General features: G+C 34.1%; 1 protein-coding gene across 9 annotated transcripts in view; it reads right to left on the bottom strand.

The window, feature by feature from the left end:
* The window catches only part of WDR72 (WD repeat domain 72), a 126,096-nt gene that overhangs the window by 76,606 nt on the left and 25,437 nt on the right, over positions 1 to 24,053 (bottom strand). For all 9 annotated transcript variants that reach the window (XM_048060187.2, XM_013177322.3, XM_013177317.3 and 6 more), the window contains 2 exons: positions 23,099 to 23,294; positions 9,214 to 9,419 (listed from right to left, as the gene is read on the bottom strand). In XM_048060187.2, the coding sequence (XP_047916144.2) occupies positions 9,214 to 9,419; positions 23,099 to 23,294 (402 nt within the window). The remainder of the gene's footprint in view (positions 1 to 9,213; positions 9,420 to 23,098; positions 23,295 to 24,053) is intronic.

The raw sequence follows: 24,053 nt of genomic DNA, 5'->3' as shown, positions 1-24,053 counted from the left end.
AATTTCAGTCACACAGCATCAGAAGAGAAAGCATCAAATTCCATGGAGATGCTTGAAGAACTGGTAATAGATATAAATGTGGTCTTGCCATATTTATGCATTTGTAATTGAAAAATAATCTATTGATCATCAATAATATTGAATAGGTTTTTTTGTTTGAGCTAAATCAGATCAGCAAACCTGCATTGTTAAGTTCATAACTTTACGCAATGAGCATTACACAGTCTTAACAAGATTTACTGTTGAAAATTTCCTAAGTTGTATGAAAGTATGGCATATTCTTCTTCTTCTGAAAACCTGTCTCAGTTTTCAGAAAAATAAATCCAAGAGGTAAAGTTTTTATCTGAATCTTTTGGCAAGACATCATGGATGTTTTATAGGAATACTGGCTTAAAACATTTTCTAGTTCTTTATTCTATCACCATCCTAATTGAATCAACTATTCAAAATAGTCTTACTCACAGTAAGCCCTCTGTCATTTGCAAATACGCAGCTATCTCATTTCATTCTCTTGCTCTGCTGAAATGAACGATCTAGGTTATGGGCAAAGATGCATTTGGTTAAAAAACAGTTACAGACTATAGGTATACGATTGAAATAGATCTTAAGTACACATGGTCTTTAAAATTTGCACAGGGCTAAAGGATTCAAGTCATCAGTTGCACTTTCATCTCTACATAGTAGACTAAATGTGTGTGTTCTAACCCAATACAACTCCTACAGACAATCCATCCACACTCCCACGTCTATCCTGCCTATTTCTTAAGGATCACTTGATTTTAGGGAGCATGTCAACAATTTATCACTAAAAGTATCTATAGCCTCCCAAAGCAGGCAAAGACAGGTCAGGCCTACCCTCCCCAAAGCAATGCTGATGTTATGCATAGGGCGAGCATCATACAGAGTCAACATTACTATGATGAGTTCATTCTTATCACTTAACTTCAGACAGTTCAGTTAGTAATAGTCATAGGAGAGATAGTATTCTCTTGAGGTGGACATTCAGCACTTTTTCTCATGTTCATTTACCCTTTTTAATACCTTTAACAACGTCTCTCCTATGTAACATTTGTATTATAGAAAAAATCCAAATGAACTGGAGATCCATTTGCCTCAAAATAAAATCTGTCTACATAGACAGTCTCTGCACCATGAAAAGCTTAGATAGAAGGGAAGTATAAGGTGTTTTTAAATGAAGTCTTATTAATTTATATACTAAATATTTGTATGTTATGTCTACTTCTTAACATATTAACTTATCTTGAATGTAGAAGTAAATTCCCTAACCAAAAATGATTAAACTTTAGAAACACGCAGAGCTCAGAGATGCGCGACAGCCAAAACGTTTTTTTAGCCTTACCCAGCACTTAGAAAATCTGTAAAATGGAAAATCTGTCATTTTTCCTAGATCAGCTGGACAAACAATGCCACAGTAATCCACAAAGTACAGAGTTGACTCATGGATCTGGGAATTATTATACTGAACAATTTACTGGAAGAATGAACATCCAAATATCTGTGAGAATAATGCTGGGAAGAGATACTGCCAACATGACCACAGAAGAAGGCTAACAGCATGGGAATATAACTTTGTTCCAAGAAGGACTGACGTATATAAAAAAAATTAAGTTACTAACACATGGCTGTTTGGTGACTCCAGCTGAAATAATGCATTTGCCCTGGGCTGCTCTGATTGTGCATTCCCCATATGGGATTGTAAGAAACCCATCCATATAATTTAAAAGTACATAGAAAGTACTAGATTGAATTCTAAGAAAGTGACTTTCTCCTAAACAAGCAAACAGGAAATTATGGGATTAAATCCTTAGATACTATAACATAGTCTAGCCTAGAAAATGCCATCCTTAAAAACTCATGAATCTGCAGGCTGGACTTTCTTCAGTTCCTATATCATTAATGGCATTTTCTAGGATATGTCAGAACAGCAGCAATATCTCTGTACCCATAGCTTTCATGCCATCCTTTCTTTGAGAGTTATTTAATCTTACAAAAGGCAGTAGCACTGCATAGGTTTCCAAGAGGACAGTATTTGCAAAAAAATGTTGAGACATATCTGGTTGGCTAATTCATCTCTCAGAATTAATTGCAAGAGCCAAACCTGACCAGCAGACCAAATTCAGGTGTGAGTAGGAAACGTAAGAACATGTAGGAAAAACACATCAGAAGAAGGAAATGTAAGCTCTGGTGTTATTTTGTTGTTGTTTTTTTGCTTTGTTGTTGATAATGTTTTTTAATTGATCTGCAGTTCAGTACTTTATTTCTGTTTTATTTAACAGAAGCAAGAGGTTTAATGTTTTTAGAAGAATGCTGGCAGATAACAAGTCTTTCTTTTGCAAAGTAAATTTGGGTGTTGGTTTCAGAAGAAACAATTTTGCAAGCGCTGCATATCCTAGTTCCATAATTTCATTTAAGCTGCCAATGTATTTCTGACAAAGCTACCACTCTGTTTTGAATGGGTGTAGGGACACACCTCAGCACAGATCTGAACGCCTGTTGGTACTTTTCTTCACTAAAATAACACTAATCAAACTATACTTAAAAAGCCAGGAATCTAATGTTTAAAACAGAAAATATTTGTTGCCACAAATGCAAAGACTCCACCATTCCTGTCATGAATTGTGAATAATCCTCAAGAACTCTATTGTGCAATGTCAAAACATAAAGGTTACAAAGATGATTTAATTTGCTATAATTTCAGAATTATAAGGTAAAGCACTTACAAGGAAAAACTAGGCCAATCTACAGATGAAGTTACATCTTAGGGGCTTCTAAAGGGATATTTCTAGAGATAAAGGTAAAATAAAAGATTTAAAACTGTATAGGACTTTACATACAGAACTAAAAGAAACAATCATCAATGGAGAATAATATAGGGAACAGCACTTCAATAGGGTAGAAACTGAAAACATGACATAAACCCCACCCCAAAAAAAAAAAATTTGCTACGGTTTCCAAGGGATAGAGAAGGGAATTATAGCATGGCAACTGAGGTACATGGAAAGATGAGAAGGATGAAGACAGCAATGGCTAGCTTAGCTTCAGTAAATGGTCCTTCAGTGTGAAATACTTTACAAGAACTACGGATATTGAACTGTTTCTAGTAGGACCTTACAGAACTTCTGTAGCTTTAACACAGGGTCCAATTAGTTTTCTAGACAAAGAAAACGAACATATTAAGTCAGCCACCTTCAGTATAATACCAGAGAAAAACTTGTAGAAGTATATAAGTACTGTGACTTTTTTGAAACAAAACTTTAAAGATTATTCACAGATTTTAGTCAACCTGTGTTGCTTACTATCCACATTTGTAAGAGTAAAATAAGTTACAATATCACGATGGCAGCCTTTCGTTTCTTTTCGAGGTAATCAATGGAGAAAACACTAAAATCAACAAATTCTTGATTTGGTTGACGAATTCAGAAAACTTCAGTAACTTTCAGCAAAGCCAGCATGGGGTCCAAGCTATCAACCTCTCTCAGGATCATGATGCCCTTTGACTGTCACCTATTTAATGTCATAACTCCAAAGTGACTCCTTCACTGTAGTTATGTTGCCACATTGGTCCCTTGACAAAATACATAATTGTGTCTTTCTCAAGAAATGTGGTACTGAAGTACGTTGCATCTGGGTTACGGGAAATCTATATATAAATCTTTGTTTCTTTTCTCATTTTACTACTACATTTAAATAATATACTACTAAATACAGTTTCAGAACACCAATCCCTATACAAAAAAAGAAATACATTGGCAGAATGATAAAAAGGTTACCAACTTTAAAGAGAAACATTCTTTCCATTTGGATTTGGCCTTAGTAGTCCGTTTCTTACAAATGATCAAAATTTGTAACTGTATAGTACGCTCTAAATATCACAAAACAAAATAAATAAAAGGACTCTAATGTACCGTGCTTTATGGTACCACTTCTGATTTCATATTTGAAAAGTATTGTTTGGTATTTGTGCTTTGAACTCATTTCCATTATTCTATCAGTTTCCCCATTGGTAAGATTTAATTTGTAGTTATTTTCCAGTTTTCCAATAACAATTTTCAATTGCATCCATTATCTTACAAAAAGAAATTTCTGCTGTTGTCCCACAGTCTACTTATTTGCATTTTGCTTCTGTACAATATTACAACACAAAGTAGGGTTTTTAATTTATTACTTCTGTACATTTTATTGTGTATTTCTTCCGTTTTAAGCAATTATAAAAAAATATGAACTTGACTTTCCTACAGAGGAAATACCTCTGTTTCAGAGGCATCATACGTATATTTTGATAAGAGTAAAATATGTATGCTATTAAGTGAATAAGGAGTTCTTTAGTACAAATATTAGGTAAAATGTTTTAAATGCATTTTAAGAGTGCCATAGTATCTGTTAATTAACTACTCCAGTTATACTTAATTCTAATAATTACATAAATCAAATTACTTTTTACAGATCTTGTACACTTCAATATTTTGACTTTCTGCACCATTCTTTAACACTGTGTTATAGGTCAGTGCTCAAAGATCAACATTTAAAGAAATAGTCAAGTGAAATATATAAAACAATAAAAATTCCCATAAATGCTCATATGTAGATAAGTATATTTTATCCCCTCATCATCTTGCTCATCTTACCTACACAGATATGAAGAGAACATTAAAAATTTCTCTTTCCTAGTCTAGCTCTTTAGTAGTATAATTCAAAAAACCAAGGACCAACACTGATCATTTAGTTTAGCAATTACAAATTTTAGAAGCTCTTCTTCCTCCAACATCTTTATCTAGAGGAAGCTCTAATCACATTAAAAGTGCACTAAAAATATAAAAGCGTGGTAAACACAGATTTACATCTAAATTATTTAAACTGAAAACCTGGGAAATTTTCTAATATAAAATATTTGTGAAACATCGAGGAAACAATTCCCAAACATCTAGCTTGTACATCAATTAAATCTTCATATCACGTATCGAAGTATTAATATATGTATGCATATTTAAAAAACAGCTTTTTACACAGCTTTGATATCAAATATATGTATGATGAGAGCTAGTTCCATACAAACACCATGAGCACACAATCTAGTATGTAGTCTATTGTAATTAAGACCAGTGATTCAATACCTATTGCTACTGGCCAGGTATCATAGCAACCTTGTGTCACTGAATACTGCTGGAAAACTGTTCAGCACCAGCAAGACTATGCTTCAGGAAAATCTACAATGGCACTACAGATTGTCAACATCTGTGGGGGTTGTTACAGGAAGAACAACAAAGAAATCTGCTTTTTTTAAAACAAAAAAACAACAACACAATAGCACAGAAGCAGTACAAAAAAGGAAAAGAGATACAGAGGAAGGAAAGACTGTCATTAGTTACATAACTTATGCACCCACATCCTAATACTCATCCACATAAGCTGGAGTTGAAATAACGCTGTGTTACCACATTGCTTACATACATCCACAAAATACTTTCTGATTATTATTCTTTTTAAACACATGCATCATTTATCGCTAATATTAATCTGAAAATAAAGCAGACACTTAAAAATATTTAAACCTCCACAAATGAACTCTATGTAGTCTTGTGTAAATCTGGGAAAAAAATGGGGGGGGGGGGGGGGGGGAAGAAAAAACAGGTTACTACGAACAAGAACCCAATATTGATTTTTCTGCGGTGCAGTAAAGCATCTCCATTCTATTTGGCTGCTGTCAAAGCCACTCTTTAACAGCTGGAGTCAAATTGCACTATTTACAGCAAGAGCCCTTGTCAAGTGGACCATAAGTATTCTAACAATACACTATTCAAATGGCACTTTGCCACACAAATTGCCGACTTGATGAATACCCTATGTCAATGACTAAGGCCAATATAAAAGTTTCATTTTTATGAGAGGTTTTACATTCACATATTAAGTAAAGCTTTCTTGAAGAACTATTAAACTATATATTTCAGGTCTTTTGACATGGAAAATAATTAAAATCTGTTTAAATACATCAAGGGTATTTGACAACATTAATATGGATCTTGTGTTAACTGCATTTGTCACACTCATCTGTTATTGGTACTCCCACTGGCACGTGCAGCACAATAACAGAATTAAAATGGTCAAAACACCATGAAATCAAAGCATTCTGCTTTTGTATCTGTGATTTACATGATGACAAATGTTTTGAAAGAAAGCCTTTGAAGCTGGAATGCTATGTGAGAATATTTTTCTTCTTAGTATGAAGAAAGACCATTGTCTTGCAGTCTTGCAGATGTTATTTTGTCTTAAATGTAATATTTAATGACAAAACAATGTAATAAAAAATACTGAATCTTGCTTGTGATCTTCATGTTGATCATTGTACAAAATAAGATTTGCTTACAAGTGTAATATTGACAAGGACAGAAGAGCCTCCTCAATTTTTCCGTTTCATAAGTCTTCTGAAACTGAATTCTTAAACAGGCTAAAGTTGACTTATATACACACACAAAATCAGAGTCTTATCAATAATTTAACATGTTAACTTTCTATTACACAATTTGCTGAAGAAGCAAATTAATAATGAAATAGTGATTGTTTATATGCGTTTTGATAAAGACTTTTGAGAACCTGCAATTTTCATGATAGTTTGATCTGTGTCATCATTATATACCTAATAATACCGCATGAAGTGTTGAACCCACTGATATCCACAGAACTTCCACTAGTTTCATGGAAAGTGGATTTCAGGAAATTATTTAAAGATGCTAAGCCACAATGTTCCAAAAGAGTCAACACAAAACATTTGGAAGAAAAAGATGAAAAAAATCCAGAATAAGAAATAAGAAAAGTGGTGGAACTCATAAGAAGCCTTTATTTGAACTTCATAAAAAAAAGTGTCGGGTATAAAAAGCCACAGGGTGGCATGCTCCCTTTGTGCAGACCACATCGGGTTTCTGGAAAACCATTAAGTGGAACTCCATTGTCATTATCTTCCCAGGTTTGGCTACACCCTATACATTTAGTTTCCAGTGTCTCCCACAGGAATCTACAGAATCTTCTCTAATGGGGACAGAAGTGGGGAGAAATGCTGGATGCAATGGATAGCAGATTTTAGTTGAATGAAGAGCAGTTTTCCTAAGTACAGACCTCCATTTGTTAAGGAACTAGACTATCATAACATGACTACAAAGACAAAAAATGAGAAGGTGAAAGAAAAAAGGTATTTTGACAGTCATAGGAAAGTCCAAGAGCCATCAATAATATACTCTCAAAGAGTTTTTGTTAGAACAAGATAACTAAGGAGCAAAGTTTAAAAATGTAAATGGAATATTTTATTGCAGATTCAGAGTAGCTGAGACACATGCCTATTCAAGAAGTGCTATAAATTATTATAACTCCACTGTCAACTATTGTGACATTGCTTCCAATTTAAAATCACAATAATCCTTAAAGCACATTAAACTGCATAGTTTATAATCTGCCAAAAACTACTTTCCTATATTCCACGAGCAGCACATTTCCTTTCCAGCTACTTTAAACCCAAGCAATTTTTGATTTAAAATGTATGGCCAAAATTATGCTTCAAAGATGCTTGTAACTTTGTTATTTCTCTTTAAAGATACTAGAAGAAGCTATTCCTTTTAATAAAGCAATGGTGAGATCAGATTCTGTGTCAATGGCCAACTAGCACACCATCTGCCCCACAACATGCTCAGCAGGATTATGCTCTAATAAGACTTTTCAGTAAATGGGATCAAAAAGAACTTTAGAAATCAGACTAAGGCTAGTAAAAGGTCAAAGAGAAATATAAAGAGTTCGACAAGCATAATTATAAACTCAAAGGCATATATAAATTTTAAGTGCAATAAAGAAAAAAAACAGAAAAGAAAGTTCAGAATGAAGACTTGGATTAAGTTATCCTTTATCAGACTGAACTTTGGAAAACACAGTCTTTCATTTAACACAATTGAAAAAGCCAGGAAAAGGCCAGAGACCATTGTGAAGGTTGTTTCTACATGCGAGTTAAGGGAAAACATTTCTCACCTTCTCATACTCATAGGAAAGTATTTTTGATCTACATTCACTGAAGAATAACAGATTGTCTTCCTCTGGTTCATTGCAGAGAAAAACTATTCCAAAGATGTATTAAGAAGTAATACACTCAAACAAGCAATGTTGAATCCCCATTCTTAAGATATGCTTGTATCAAAAATTCAGTGAATATATTTAACTCATGATAAACAGGCTGTGAGAAAAAGGTATTTACCATTATCTTCCAGCCTGAATAAGGTAATACGTACTCCATTGAATCTGAGATTGTATTAAGTTTGAGACTCTTTCAAAAGTTAGTTTTACATTTAAAAAATACAGCTATTCATAGATATTTTTTAAAAGTAATATACATATATATCTAAGCCATAAGCAAATTTGTTTATGCGCTTTCAAATTTATTTCTCATTATCTAGTATCTTTGTACTCCTTTTCTCAGCTTTAACAGTATATTAGCACTAGTTTCTATATGGTGTTTCCTTCTATTATTCAAAATATAGAAAAAAGGAAAACAAGAAGGAAGAGCACATCTTTTCCATCAGTCACAATTATTATGTTTAATAACATTAGTGAAAAATTATTCAATAAAGCTAAATATTGTGCTTGATCATATCACTTCTGAAGACTGACATACCTGTTTGGGGCCCACAGCGAACACCACCTTACTCTTTTTAAGCAATAACGTGCCAAAGTTAATTGCACTAATATAAATGAAAAGCACTTTTACTCAATTCCCCAATGTTAACAGAAAACAACCAATAAAAATTACTGCATGACAAGAGAAATCTGCACTTTTGTAGAAGAGCAATAGGGGAAATGCCAGTGGCATTGTGCCATGATGTACTTTTTCTCCAGGCTTCCAACTGAAGTTGTGGGTTCAATTGCCCTGAGGGTATTGCTAATAGATGCAGTCTTAAGTTAGCACCATAAGCAAATAGGGTCAAAACGTGTGCTAAATTCCCGAGAAAATCCTGAGATGATCTACTACTGGCCACACATAAGGCACACCCCCCACTCATTCTACAAAATGGTACAGAAACCAAACAAGTAGGCACATGGCTTTAATGTTGTGGAGACTTGGTTTTAAGTTTGTAATGCAGAGCTCCACAGTGAAGATGAAAGGGTAAATAATTTGTATCACAAATCAGTGCTCTAGAGAAACACATTACTTTACATCCTTACCTTATCTGAAGATTTTTCTGTATGAGTAAGATTATAAGAGACCGTGCCAAGCTTATAAGAGCTAGAGGATTTGTATTCAGGATTTTTATTTCTTTTTAACTCTTGAGATATAGGAAGTAGAGCATCTGCCACTAAGTATTCTGAATCTTCAATGGAAGAAAGAATTGCTTTTGCTATTTCACCTGTTTCATGCCGTTCCAGTGTGCCTAGAGAAACACAACACAACTTGTAATTTTTTCAAGGAACTACATTAATACATATTCCCATTTGAATGTTGTGACATTATTTACAAAAAAATATTTTAATATTATGTTAACACAGTACACTTCATGTAAACAGATAAATTATGAACCTATATTCATAGACAAGCCAACTAATTCCTTACTTTCTAGACCTTAAAAATGTAATTCTACACAAGGTTCTATTTTACAGCATTATTACATTAAAAAAACTTAACTACTGAAGAGACTAACAAATACCTTAAATAACAATAAACTTAATACATTTTGTATAACGTATGAAGTCAGATACAACTTTCAAAAGAAGCGAAGGAATTTCAAAACACCACTTTCCCTAACTTTTCTTAAAACTGTCAGTTGTTTTCCTTCCCACAAAGCCTTCAGTGTGTAATTAACAGTGTAAACAATAACGTTTATGCAATATTTTAGTGCTGTCCTCTAGTGTTCTAGGTTACAAATAGCAAGGGAAAGCTCAAAATTTTCATTCTGTTACTAAAACCTGTCTATCTCTGAAACTTTTTAAATACCTGAATGTGTTACACCTAGCTTAAGAGTCAGGAATATGAATACAATGTTTCATGGACTGCTTTATCAGTTGCATGGATATAGGGAATCTGATTCCTTTAAACATTACATCCACAATACAGGCAGATTTGAGTGCTATTTCCCCAAGGAGCAGCTTCTGGCTCTGCTCTTCTCCAGTTACTTTCTTCAGTTTTTCTTTTCATTCTTACTGTACCCTCTTCATTTCTCCTAGAGGACAAATCAGGAAAAATGGAACATTTGCTGTATGCCACCTATTTACCTTAGGCTTTGGAAATTCTAGCCAACATGGAAAAATTGTAGAGTCTAAAATCAATCCAATTCTGACTAGTGACTGCTAATTCTTGATACTTCTGACTATTTTCCCCACTCTTCATGTGATTTCCTAGGTTAGTGCAGAGGAGTGAAATCCTGTCAGAAAAGCTAAATATGATGTCATTCATTTGCTCATGTGTTGGAAGGCTGACAGTCCCTAATGGAAAAAAATTATTTGATTTTGTTTGAAGACAGCAGGACACCTCTTTTCCAGAGTCTCTGGGCTGCTTATGGGTCAGTCAGAATGAAGACCTTATGAATTTGCTCTGTTCTCTCTCCTTCAGGTTACATTCCAATTCAAACTTTCTTCCCCTTTATGTGTTTTACATAGAAATTGTATTCCCAACCCCTCCCACCAAGATATAAGGCCTGACTGGAATCGGGAAAAATTCCACACATTTTTCTATAGAACTCTAGATGCTAAACTTTGGGGAATAGAAAACAGGGCTCAATATCTGAAATTTGTAGGATATTTAAATATAAACAATTGAAATAATTAGAATGAATATTCATGACCAGAAGATATTCCAGTAATAGTACTTAATTCATAACTGACATTAAAGCTTTGTAACTGAGCTTGAAAATATTTTAAAATGAGCTCCTAATATATACTACAAATTTCCTCCATGAATTAAACTCTTGAGAAACTATTACATTTCCTATAATATCAGTAATAAGAGACGTGAACAATTTAAAAGTAAATATCTGCTATAATGTGAAATATTTTTCCTTAAGTTTAAATTCTTTGTAGCCTCAAGTAATACAACATGAATTTCCCCTTTCATTGCCAGTGAAGGGAAAAAAAAGTAACACTGAAGTTTTAACAGTAACACATGCTAAAAATATTGGACTGGGATTGAGGGATCTCACACAATGCATTTGTCTGTATAAAATTTCTTTATCTGAAATTTCTCCAAAACTCATCTCTCTTAACTGTAGCATCACCTCAGTTATATGGCCAATAGTCTTCGTGTTCAAAGCAGAAGAAAGCAATGCAACTGACTTTTTGTCCCCTCCAACTCAATTGAATGCCATAAACTACACTATATTATTACAGAAAAAAAAAAAAAATCAGGCCCTATTCTTTTCAATGTCATTTTCCTCATCCCTCCCCAGAATTTGCAGCCAGTGTCAAGGACTTACAGAAGTGAGTAGGAAAACAAGAAGCCCAAGATCTTCAGTCAGACTGCCTATGAATGCTCCAGAAAAAATACTGGCTGCAAAGCTCCCAACACTGCAACATTTCAATATTTAAGGAGCACAAAAATTCAAGGAAGGACTATACAATCCATACTAGACATGAATGAACAAACATTCTTAAAAGTATTATCGTGTTTGCAAAGTTAAGTTTGGAAATAACATGGTCATTCATTCAATATTAGTTTATCTTCTTTATGCATACAGAATAGTTTTTGGAGTTCTCCACAGATCTCACTGCATCATTCCGAACACAAGATAAATAAAAGTCACCAAAAAAGTAGTAGCTCTGCCTTAAGTGTAGAAGACTAAACTCTCACTAAGACCTACCACTGCAAGTCCACTATGCAGGAAATGTATACGTGTACATGCATCTACCCATCCTTGTTTTCTGTATCACTTTAATCTGCACAATTCACTACAATTAACTACACACTCAACTACTTCAGACAGAAGTACTGTAATATCCCTGTGAAATAATAGGATATTACCGTTATGGGCAAGGAGCTAAGGCAAGAATAGTGAAAAATTATTAATGAATCCAAGAATTTTGGGGGCGTGGTATTAAATTTTAAAGACCTGTTTTTACATACTCTTTAGTATTAGACAGCTTCAAATATGCAAAACAGGCTTTGCTGGCTGCACTTGCACCTAAGTGTGCCTCAGCATCACTCAGCTCCTTGCAGAAAGATGGACAGCAGTATTTCGCTTTTGAAGACCATGGGCTGAATGAAATAAACGAGCAGTCTTGATGTATATGAAAGCAAATCAATGTTTTATATGTATTTCTTTCCAAATGCTGGCAGACATACTTCTACATCCTACAGACTTGTGGATGCAAACTGAGAAACCGAACAGGTTGAGTTGCAAAAGTGTTCAGCAACTGGTTGTAAATAAAAGACCACTTGACATACAAGAGCAACATAAAAAAAGCCAGGTGGGGATTAAGAAAAAAGTGCATTTATAGACAGGAATATCACATAGGAAATTCCCTGGACAACCAGCTTAGCTTACTACTGACAGAAGGCTATGATATCATAAAATCAATCTCAAAAACTTGGAGTTCCATCTTAAAACTTTCATAATGGTTATCTCAGATTCCTTATAATCATAAGTAACATCTTCCAAAAAGAAAACTCTGTTCTTAAAGGCGTACCTGCTTGCATATACTTCTAAGTCATAGAGCTCAGTATGTTTATAAGCACAGATTTGCATACATTTGAAGCTGCAATAAAAGGGCACAGAGTGCACAGGGAAATGATTGTGATGATGGGGGAGGCTGGGCAGTCATGGAAGTACTAGAAAACGTTTATCCTATCCAGTGTAGTTAGCATTTCTGAAGAGAATGAAATATTCATTTGCAAAGGAAGAGGTATATTCTGCAACTCCTGAATACATCTATACAAGAAAGAAGTATGTTAGGGAGAAAACTGTTTATGTAACAAAGATTCTGACCGATGCAGACAGTCAAAGAAATACAGGGGCTAGATGGTTTGTTCCAGAAACAGTAGCTAGAAGTGTTGTCTCTAATCTTAAGGGAAAACAAAAATAAAGAGCAATAAAGGAGACTGTACATTGGAAAGAGTACAAACAAGACAGCTTTCAAATCTGGAGAATTTTAAACACAAATGAGCCCAAAGCTTTTGACAGGGAAAGTTAAAGGTACCAATGAATGAAGGAGAAAATGTTTTCTATATAACAGCAACTCTACTGCTATGACCCCCTACTATACATACAAAATACAGGAAAAAGTCTTTATCTCTCTAAGGTTGTGACCATGGCAACCAAGTCTTATGAACAGACAAGAGTAGAGTATTTCACTCTCCTGGGCAGCTTTGAACCACCAGATCTGACTGGCTAGAGACTATTACAACATCTTATTCTTTTTCTGGACCAAGTACTACAAATTGGGTCTCCTGGTGTTAGTGTTGTCCATGCAGTTCTCAGGGTTCTGCTTTTACTGAATGATGCATTTTTACTGGGGAGGTCATGCATATTATCTTTTTCAAGACAAGGTATTCACTGACATCACATGACCTGTCATATCATCAGGCTCCAGTGCTTTCTGTTTGCTGTCACAGCTAAAGTATTGAAAAGACATCTTCAATACTGCAGTGCTGCTGTGACCTAGTAACTCAGCTGAATTTTGTAGCAGAGGTGATCTATGTGATTGAAATATGGTTTTAGAATTGATGATATTTAAAAAGAACATGCGGTTAAGAACAAGTCTTTTTCTTTAAATTTACTAGTAGCCAAAATAAAAAACATCACCTTTCAGACCAACTATCATCTGCATGATATTAGCTATTTCTTGGTGTTTTATTTGCTATCAAAATATTCCTTTCCATAAATACCTTTTTCATCTGAAGAACTTCCACCTACTTCTTTTCTGTGCTGGTTGAGTCAGAGAAACAACTTACACATTCCTCACTACAAAATGCTTTATTTTTTATTTTTAAAGCAGTCTGCCATCCTGCTTCAAGACAGTATTCAAGCACTTTACTTGAAAAAAATCTCTAAAATGCTAGCTCTACCACAAATATAAAATAGCATAAACCAGATGGAACAAGCATTGTGTTAAGTAAAAATACACAGTTCAAACCAATCTCAAGACAAAGAGGTAAATAAATAAAATCTAACAAATATAGACGGGATAGACCAAATAATATCCCACTTATTGAAATGCATTTATTTCTGAAATTATATTTTACTATGACTTCAGCACTGTACACAAGAGCATGTAGAGTAGTCGTCACTGAGGAAAATGGACTTGGCAGACACTGCTGTGATTTTCACATTCAGAAGACTTCTGTCCCATAGTCCAACCAGTGAACATTATTGACATTCTTCAGAATACACATCTTCAGAACTGCTTTAGTAAGTTTGTAAGAATATTCTTAAGTTAAAAAAAGCAATAAAGAACAATGTAAAGGAAAGTCGTGAAATATTATCTATGTAGTGCATGTTTACACAGTGTAGGCAGAAAAGTTCTCTAACACAGACAGTCCTCATCTCAAGATTTCTGCTGCAAACAAAATACCCTGAAAGAATGGCCAGTAGAACTCCCATTTGCTTCTTCACTCCGCTATTCTAAACAGCTAAAGACAACAATCCTGTAACAGGAATTGCTGACATACATTATATGTACTAAAAACTGAAGAAGTGAACAGTTCTGAACTTAGTAAAGATAAGCAGTTTAACCATTTTTATATTGCCATCTTAAATGTGGAGCAAGACAATCATCCCTTAGTGTCTGGAATTAAAGACATCGAATAGAGTTGAACTCTTCAGACCACAATGACCATATCAATCAGTTTTCCTTTCCACTACTGTTTTTTTAATATCCTACTTAATTATTAGCAATAAGAGAATGGACATCAGTTATCAACTATAAGAAATCATACTTTTAAGAAAATATAAAATTAATTTCATGTATGTTCCACTGAATATATATGAAATATATGTAAATATAAGTACATAAGTATATATGGTTTCATATAGTATATATTAAATATAAGTGTACCTTACTATTCTCTGCACAAAACACACACCCTTAGCTTCTCCATACTGAAGAAAAGATGATATTGCTTCTTCAACAGACCCATCCAAGATCCAGTATCTTCTATATCACCAAGTTACTGAATAATTACTCAAATTTAGACAACTGAAATATTTGAGTGGAATCTACTTACTGACCTAAGGCTTACTTGCAAGATAACACAAAAAGAACAAAGTTTTAACTTAAAGGTTTACACGTGAAAAAACTCAAAAGCATATATCTTCACATTTATGATTCATTTGAATTTTCAAAAAAATGCTAAACTAATAAGTTAGTGCTGATACTTTGTGTCTTAGAAAAAGGACTTCAGTCTCCATGTATGACTTGTAATGAGCAGCTGAGGATACTTGATTAATTCTGCTTAGAGAAGACACTGAAGGGTGACCTCATTGCTGTCTCCATCTTCCTCAAAAGCAGAAGAGGATCTTTTTTGTGACTGGTGATAGGACATGAAGGAACAATTTAACACTGCATCGGGGAAGTTCAAATTAGATGTTAGGAAAAAGTTCTTCACAAAGGGGTTGATCAGGTACTGGAGAGTCCCCAGGGAAGCAATCATGGGATCACCGTAAAATGTATTCGATGTTCGAAGTAACACAATGCAAATGATAACATGACTTCTGCACAGAGCTACTAACAAAGAAATATTAGTTAAACTAGACATTCTTTAATGTTGCACTGCATATTCCTAGAACTACAGTAATGTTGGCCAAATAAGTTATTTTGCCTCTGGTTCAATAGTGTACAGCAGGTTCTCCCTTTCTCTAAGGATGCCTCTTAAGCATGAAGTGGGGAGGAGGAGGGGGAAACCAAGAAGTTGTCAAGATGTCAACCCACGTGGCGTCTGCCCTAACTGGTAATGTTGAAGGTCAGACCATGACCTAAGAACAGAACTAAATCACTAGTCTTTTTCTAAACACAAAAACGCTCCCTTCAGGGGAGATATAAGCCTCTCAGTCTTCAAATAACTCCTAATAATGCAACAGAGTACCTAATGTTTGATCCATAGTTTTGTATCAAGTGATATTTATTAACTGTAATATCAGAAAAAGTATGAACAAAAGTGGTTTTTGTATAAGCAGACATCAGGGCCCATATTATGGGTGCATTCACAGACACGTACCTGACAAAGTAAATGTTATTTAAACAAATCATTTATCAATATTTGTGTAATTCTAGAATAAAGAAAGCAAAGATATTGTGTGGGTATGAACTGAGTATGTGTAAAATGCGTGTAAAAGACTAATTAAATGACAAAACCAAAACAGACAAGTTGTAAACATTTTCTAAAGTATAGGGTTAGACAAGAGAAATTTTAGTCAAAATATAGGATGTCTTGGAAAAAAGTTAAAATATGTCGTATACCATCTCTTCCTGATACTCTGGCATCTCTGAAAGCCCTCTACTACCTGACTGTTTTCATTAATAACTACCGCAATTTTATCGAAAGCTTAACGTTAACTAGCCAAATATCTGACAAGAGTTTAATAAAACAACTAGTTCAGTGTTACCTGATTGAAATGCCAATTGCAGAATTTGGCACTTTTGAAAAATTGTGTTACACCATTAGTTACAGATGAAGTTCATTACCCTACCCACACGAACTGCACAGGAAGGATTTCTAAGAAAACCTTTTCACAGTTACTGCATCTTACTCCTACAAATGTATAAGTGACTTAGACTTCTGACAAGGAGCATGGGACCCTAGAGATAAACTTTGTTCACCAGGAATATATGAATAAATAAACAGACTGCACAGAAAGTTATTAATAGGTCTTTTTTGCTCCCAAGAACATAATGGGGCACCATATGAAAAATTCTTCCTGTACACATGTAGTGTTTCACAAAAGTGTTACCAGATGTAGTTACCAAGGAATCTAAAAGGTTTTTTTTTGTTTTGTTTTTTTTTTGTTGTTTGTTTTTAAAATCAGCCCATGTCTTTAGGCTATGCAGAGGGCACTTGAGGAGAAAAAAAAATCAGTGACTGCTATGACCTTGACCTTAGCTACACCACAGCCTGCAGCATATGAAAAGCAAACACAGGATTTACCAGCTAGGCCATACTCTCCATTCAAATCTAGTCTGACTGATGACATGAAATAAAAAGACAGACAAAAAAAGGAAAATGAGAGATATCAAGAGAGACTGTAAATCACTAAGTTTTGCAAAGACAAAGGGGTGAGAGGAGTAATTATGGTTATTTCTACAATTATCTAAGCATAAAGGTACAGTAACTTGAAGTTTATTTTGTTATAGTTTTAAGAGTTTCATTAAAACTGCCTGGATTATTTCCTTATAGTCACTAAATGAAACCTAAAGCTCAATTTTCTTAACTGATTAATTTGTTTTGAGTTAAGCTGTCAGATGTACTAGAAAGATGGTCTCCTTTAAAACAAAGAATGGAAACTCCACATATCCTGCAGCTCATATAACAGTAGCATAGAGTTTATCAGAGACTTAGGCATTTTTGTTGGCAGCAGTTGTAAAAAAAACATTGAAGCGTAGATATTTGTTAGGCATTGGAATGGGCTGCCCAGGGAGGTGGTTGAGTTGCCATCCCTGGAGGTCTTTAAAAGACGTTTAGATGTAGCCCTTATTGATATGGTTTAGTGTAGGACTTGTTAGTGTTAGGGCTGAGGTTGGACTAGGTGATCTTGGAGGTCTCTTCCAGCCTCGACGATTCTGTGATATCTACAAATGAACTCTAAATAGTGTTTTAAAGTGTTCTGGCATATATGACTGTCAGACTTTCAATATGACTAAAGTTTGATCTATAACACAACCACATATATGAGAATAATTTCATTTTCTCCACAGCAATGATGCTTCTGAAATAGAAGAGTTCATGTAACATTATATAGTTAATGTAGTATAACATTGCAGGAAGTATTTTTCTGAGATATTTCTGAACTAACTTCTCTATTTTTTCATTAAGATTTTACTTGTGATAAAAATGATCATGCAGATGGATTTGAGTAGTAGGTTGACACTACATATTTTAGGGCTGCCAATCTCACTAAAGTGCTTTTTTAACTTTTTTTTTTTTTAATTTTCTAATACCTTTGCAGTTTAAGTGCTTGAGCTAAAGTATTCTATGCCTGACAGCTACCTTAAGGTGCTTGGGTTTGTAGGTTTTTTTCCCCCTCAGCAGAAGTGTTTGAGATCATTTATTTTTGTTATATTAGTCATGAAACGCATGGTGTTGCATGAAATCTTCATGCCTTAGAGCATGGATTCAAAACTGAAGAGAACACTTCTGTTAAATATGTCGTCAATGTTGATGTCTTGCTCCCACCATAGTGGCAACTTTTATTGAAGGGGATTATGTAGCATCATTACCCTTTCTGTTTGCTCAAACTGGAGAGGTTTATACAGACTCCATCCCATTATGACAGCATACATAGACTTCAGTGAACAGAAGTCATTGCAATTCATTTTCTTCTATGAAAAGCTATACACACATAGAAAGTTGTGTAAATATCAACATAAAGTTGCAGAGACAGGAAGGGATAGCAACGAATATCAGTTGAGGTAGCTTGCATGTGTATGCAAGTATGATGTATTCAGCACATTATAACATTTTAAAATTATATATGCCGTTGGAATACTCTAGGTGTTAAGTGAAGAAGCTAGAAGCAGTGAGTCTGCACCTGACAGGAAGATGCCAAAAGCTTTCTTATCAAGCCCTCATACTGTGATAACCATCATGGCAAAATACATGAAAATATTATATTCATAAAAGGCTTGAAGCACTGTAACAGAAACTGGGAGTGCAGCACATTACGTAGATAGAAACAAAATACTATGCAATTCTACACATTAGTAAGTGTCCTCCAGCGTTCAGAGGTGCATGAGAAAACTAAACACTGAAGGAATTTGTGCAGTTAGATTTATACAGGTGATCTTACCTTTCAAAGCTTAATTTTACAAGTTTTACTTCCTTCAAACATATCTCAAGCATAGTTACATAGCTACTTTAACCTGTTTTTCTTTAGCAATTTATTTTTCAGAATGCTATAATTATTTCCTTTGTTATAACAAATTTAATTATCCTGCATGGAATAAATGGTACAGAACATTAACATGTAAAAGGTAAGAGGTAAGTTCATAATAAATAATAATAACCAGTTCAGAAGAAGAGTGATCAAAATAGATGAACAAAAAAGTCAATGCCTCATGAATCATATTTCCCAACAGTGCCCATTTAAAGTAGCTATAGTAAAACCACCATTACCATTAGTTGAAACGGATCATATCTGTATATTACTATTGTGACAGTGGAACTAAAAGATTAAGCTACATTATTCTATTTTTAACTCACAATAAGCATGTTGTTAAATAATAAAACAGAATGAGACTCACAGGGAAAAAAATATAGTAAGTTACTAGATGATTCTGCAAGCATGATGAATAAATTCATATTAAACTAATACTAACTCAAAACTAAATCTACCTCCATCAAATGAAGGGTGCTCTTTAAAGTCTGTCCATTCTTTCCTCAGTCTCCATATATATTAGATAGAAGTGTGGCTCCATAAATATGGTGTCTAAATCAGAAAGAAAACTGATCCTATTATTGCTGCATCTTATACTAATATTTACCTTTTTAAAAAAACCTCAAAAATGCATTTTCCTGAGAAGATAGTAAGAGCAATAGATAAGAGCTGATTTCAAGTGGTGGCTATTGAAAAAAACATTCTGCACTCTAATTTAAATAAAATTTGTTATTGGCTGTCATATTTGTCTTCTAGTACAACAGTTTGGAATGTATCTTGTATACATGCTATGTTAATATTCCATGTTTTATTACATCAATATTTATTGCCATGGAAAGATATTCCACCTTAATGGAAAGTCTCTGCTTCCATATATTAAAATGTAGGCAAAATATGTTAAACTACACAAATATTAGTTCATAACATCTATATTACTACTTACATGTGTGCTCAGCAGCAACATTTAAATTTATCATAGAATAATTTTACTTAGTTCTATAAATCAAAGTACTAAGGATTCAATTCAATTCATCTTATTCTGGACTTGTAACAGCAGTAAACAATTCACTTAGACATCCCCCCCCCACCCCCACCCCCCGACTCTTCTTGTAGTCATTGGAGGAGAAAATATAAGCACTTGTGCTTATTCCTACTTCCTCCTATTCATTAAAGACAGAGCTTAAACTACTAGTTTATAGGTAGATATCTAAGTGTAAATAAATGCCAAGTTATTTAAGGTAAATTGTAAATTCCACTTAGTCAACTCTTGTCAGTTAATGCATTTCAGTATAAAGTATCATTAAATGCCTTTTTTTAAATATAGGCAGCCCATCATCCCCATTGGCAATTTCCCATTTACAAGGTAAAATAAGGTATCTTCAGCAATCTTATGAAAATTCTACAGGTTGCACATGAAGAAATACTGCTTTAGATTTAATCTGTAACAATGTTCCCATCCCATAAAACAAGAAAATAAAAGCCTGCTGAAAGACATTTTTAGCTTCTAAATGCTTTTTGAGAAGTGTTGGCCTCACTCATAGGAACTTGGAAGATGAACTGTAATGTATAACAAAGTCATTTGCTTAAGGGTTCATCCTCTTAATTACCTGGTAGGAGAGTTTTGAAGCTAAACTGGTATCACAGAAAGACAGTGATAGGTACTAGATGCCCCTAAACTTTTGTGAAGTCATTTGTCAAATTCAGCAGAATTACTGCTGACTCTACAGCAGTGTAAATATTGAAATATTCATAGAAATTCCTTAATTCACATCCCAAAATTATAAACAGACTGGCTGTTTTCCCAGTTATCCATTAACTCTGGATGCACAATAACTGTTTGTGTTTTTTTTTTTTTTAATTTAAAAAAACTTCAAACAGTGATATATGAGCCTGACACAAAATCAGGTCCTCTGTTGACTTTCACTTAAGGAGGCAAAGCTTCAGTCAGGACACTAACAGTATAGCCAGAAGAGAAATACTTCTTGACTATAGAAATGACTAACATTTTAATCTTATGTTCATATCCATAATGGAATCCAAACACAAGGCTGTCACTTAGACTCTACCCTCTTTAAATATCAGGGGACATGCTCACAAGTAACTGCATCAGCAAGTAGTACTTTGCATGTCTATCCATTAACCAACAGATGAAACTGTAATGAAAGTCTGCTTCATTCCTGCTGAGTTTTGTCTGTGATGCTGTATACGTCTTTCCCCGTACATCTGAATAATGCTCTGTCTGCCTGAGTGATACTGAAGTATCTACATAGCTCCTGATCTAAGTCAGGCCAATTTTAAGGATCAATGCTATGACCTCATGTTCTCCTGCAATAAATGTATAATTTACATTAAACCAACTACAGCATATCCTAGTAGGCTTTCCCAGGTATTCTCTCTAGATACCATTTTTTCAGCTATATTTCAGCTATATTTTTCAGCTATATATTTTCACCAATACAGAAGAGGAATACAGAAGCTATTCGCTAATGTAGCGAATAACTGCATCCCTTATGTACCAGATATTCCTTAATTGTGGTGATTGTAGTTCTCCTTCTGGCCTGACGCTAGTAGCAAAAGATACAAAAACATCAAATAAAGGTAGTTTTAACTATCTTCACCCTTACTTTGGTTATATAATATACATGAGCAGTGGCATCCATTTTACTTCCTTTGAAACAGGCATTATTTTCATAGCTAAAGGAGACAGAAATATACTCTGATTTGTCTCCCTGGTATCATTAAAATCTTACACTATTAAATCTCAGTGATTCACAAAGAATTCACTTTATTTTCACATGACTTTATCTAGTTGCACTAGAATACAGATGCAGCAACTGAGGTGTATTTGTCTCCCTTTCAGTCCCTTAACTTCTTGGTCTGCTTTGCTCATTGCGTTGTGACAGAAAGGATTAGTCTTTTATAGTTGACTGCAAAAGTTTGCATTTTAGCTTTACTTTTCTACAGATTTTTAGAGTCAAAATAATTTTCCACATTCCTAAGCACACACAGCAGAAACACTGAATTCACTCCACAATAAGTACTGCCCATGAGTTTGTTTGTTTTTTTAAAAAAAGGAAGAACCTCTTATCCCCACAGTGTAGTGAAAGTATCCCTACTGTCAGGAGTAAATTCAAAGCCCTACAGTGCTTAAACATCACTTAATTTTGCAAAATGCTTTTTTTCCTGTGCTGACATGGCCTTCTCTAACAATACACATTTAAGGTCCCTTCCAACCAGATCCCTTATATGATTATATAATTCATTAAACACTTCTTTTCTATCTTATAACTGTAGACTTTGAAGTAAACACAGCCTAGACACTGACTGCACTGAAATGATTTGTGTAGTAAGCTGTGGTTTCAGTGTTACACAGGACACATGTAAAACTGTTTTCATACAGTATTAATATGCTCTGCATTTCAGTGGTTCTAGACTCATTATGTATTCTTTCCACCACACAAGGCATGTTACTCTGAACAGCACAGAAACACTATATTGCAACCTCCAGTGCCAGTACATTCTCCAATGTTCTGTGTCAAAGTTCAAATAACTGCATTTATTACACTTGTGAATCAGTCTTAATTTAGAGGAAATCTACAATTTAACTTGGAATACTCAGTTTTAGTTTTCCAAACTACACAGTTGTGAGCTTCACAATTATATCTAACATTTTTCAAATTAATTTTGCTGAAGAAAGCAGAACTTCATGCTATAATTTGGTATTGTTAAAACAGTAAATTTCTTTTGTTAATTCAAGAGAGCACATTGTTTTTATTCATGGCTTCCAGAAATATTCAATTCACTACAACATCAGCTAATGATCCAATTGTCAGGATCTGACATAAGCTATTTTATGTCATTAGTGACATATCTTGAATCATATGGAAGTTTTATATCTTGTTTGTTATATAAAATTTAAGCTTCCTAATTAAAATGTTCTACATGTTAGTACTTCTGCTTCGGTCATCTGTAAATTAGGTTTGTATAGCCTAACATGACAGACAGGCAAAACTTAAAGTGAACATATAACTTATTACCTGTTTCTATTTCCCAAACATACACTGAATCATCTTCACATCCAACAATTAGCAGATTTTCAACAGGGTCAAATTTGATCTTCTTCACAGGAAACAGATGCTTTCTGGCATGTAGGAGACACTCTCTCTTCTGAAGGTGTAGAATTGCTACTGAGTGATCATTGCACACACAGCACACTATGCTGTGATCTTTAAACTGTAGAACAGATTAAGAACTTCATTATCAGTACTGCAACAACAGCTATGACCACACCACTGTTACAAGACTGGAGCAAGTTGCCTAGTGATTTATTTCCTGAAACATAGTAGTTTGGGAAAATATTTTATTTCAGCCTATTTCTCCAATGCGTTTTTAGCAGGCTAGCTGTACAACTAATACACAAATAGGAAGATACGCAACCTGCTGATTTTTCAAATATGAGAAATTTAAATACCATTAATCCACTGTACTTAACCTGACAAAACAGTGATTATATAACCAAATATATAATTATTTGCAGTTATCCTTGAAGAGAAAGTAGTAAAGACATTAACTTAAGCCAAACTCTTAATCATGTGATATAAAATTATATCAAGTCCTAAGGCACAAAAGCCAAGGGCAATATATTTCTAATGAAAAACAGGTATGTTGCTGTTTAATTTAAATGCAGCTTTTTTAAATAGAAATTTTAATTTGTATGGAACTGATTCTGCAAAGCCTCCTCTTTCCGCTAATAATTTTTGGTGACGTAAAGGAATTCACACTATGAAAAATTTCTGCCCTTTAAAGAGAACTGAATCATCATCCAAGCAGGTATTAAATCCTACCTAGATTCCAGAAAAAGTGCTAAGGAACCTTACAAACGTTAAGAACTTTTGACAGGCCTCTAGAAGGTATTCAATCACATCACTGCTAAAGGTCTTGTAGACTACTTAATCTTAATGTTATCATTAAGTAAACTCTCAGCCAAGTATA

The sequence above is a fragment of the Anser cygnoides genome, chromosome 11 (genome assembly GCF_040182565.1).
Source record: "Anser cygnoides isolate HZ-2024a breed goose chromosome 11, Taihu_goose_T2T_genome, whole genome shotgun sequence".
Lineage (NCBI taxonomy): Eukaryota > Metazoa > Chordata > Aves > Anseriformes > Anatidae > Anser > Anser cygnoides.
This window is presented reverse-complemented; position numbering and strand designations above follow the sequence as displayed.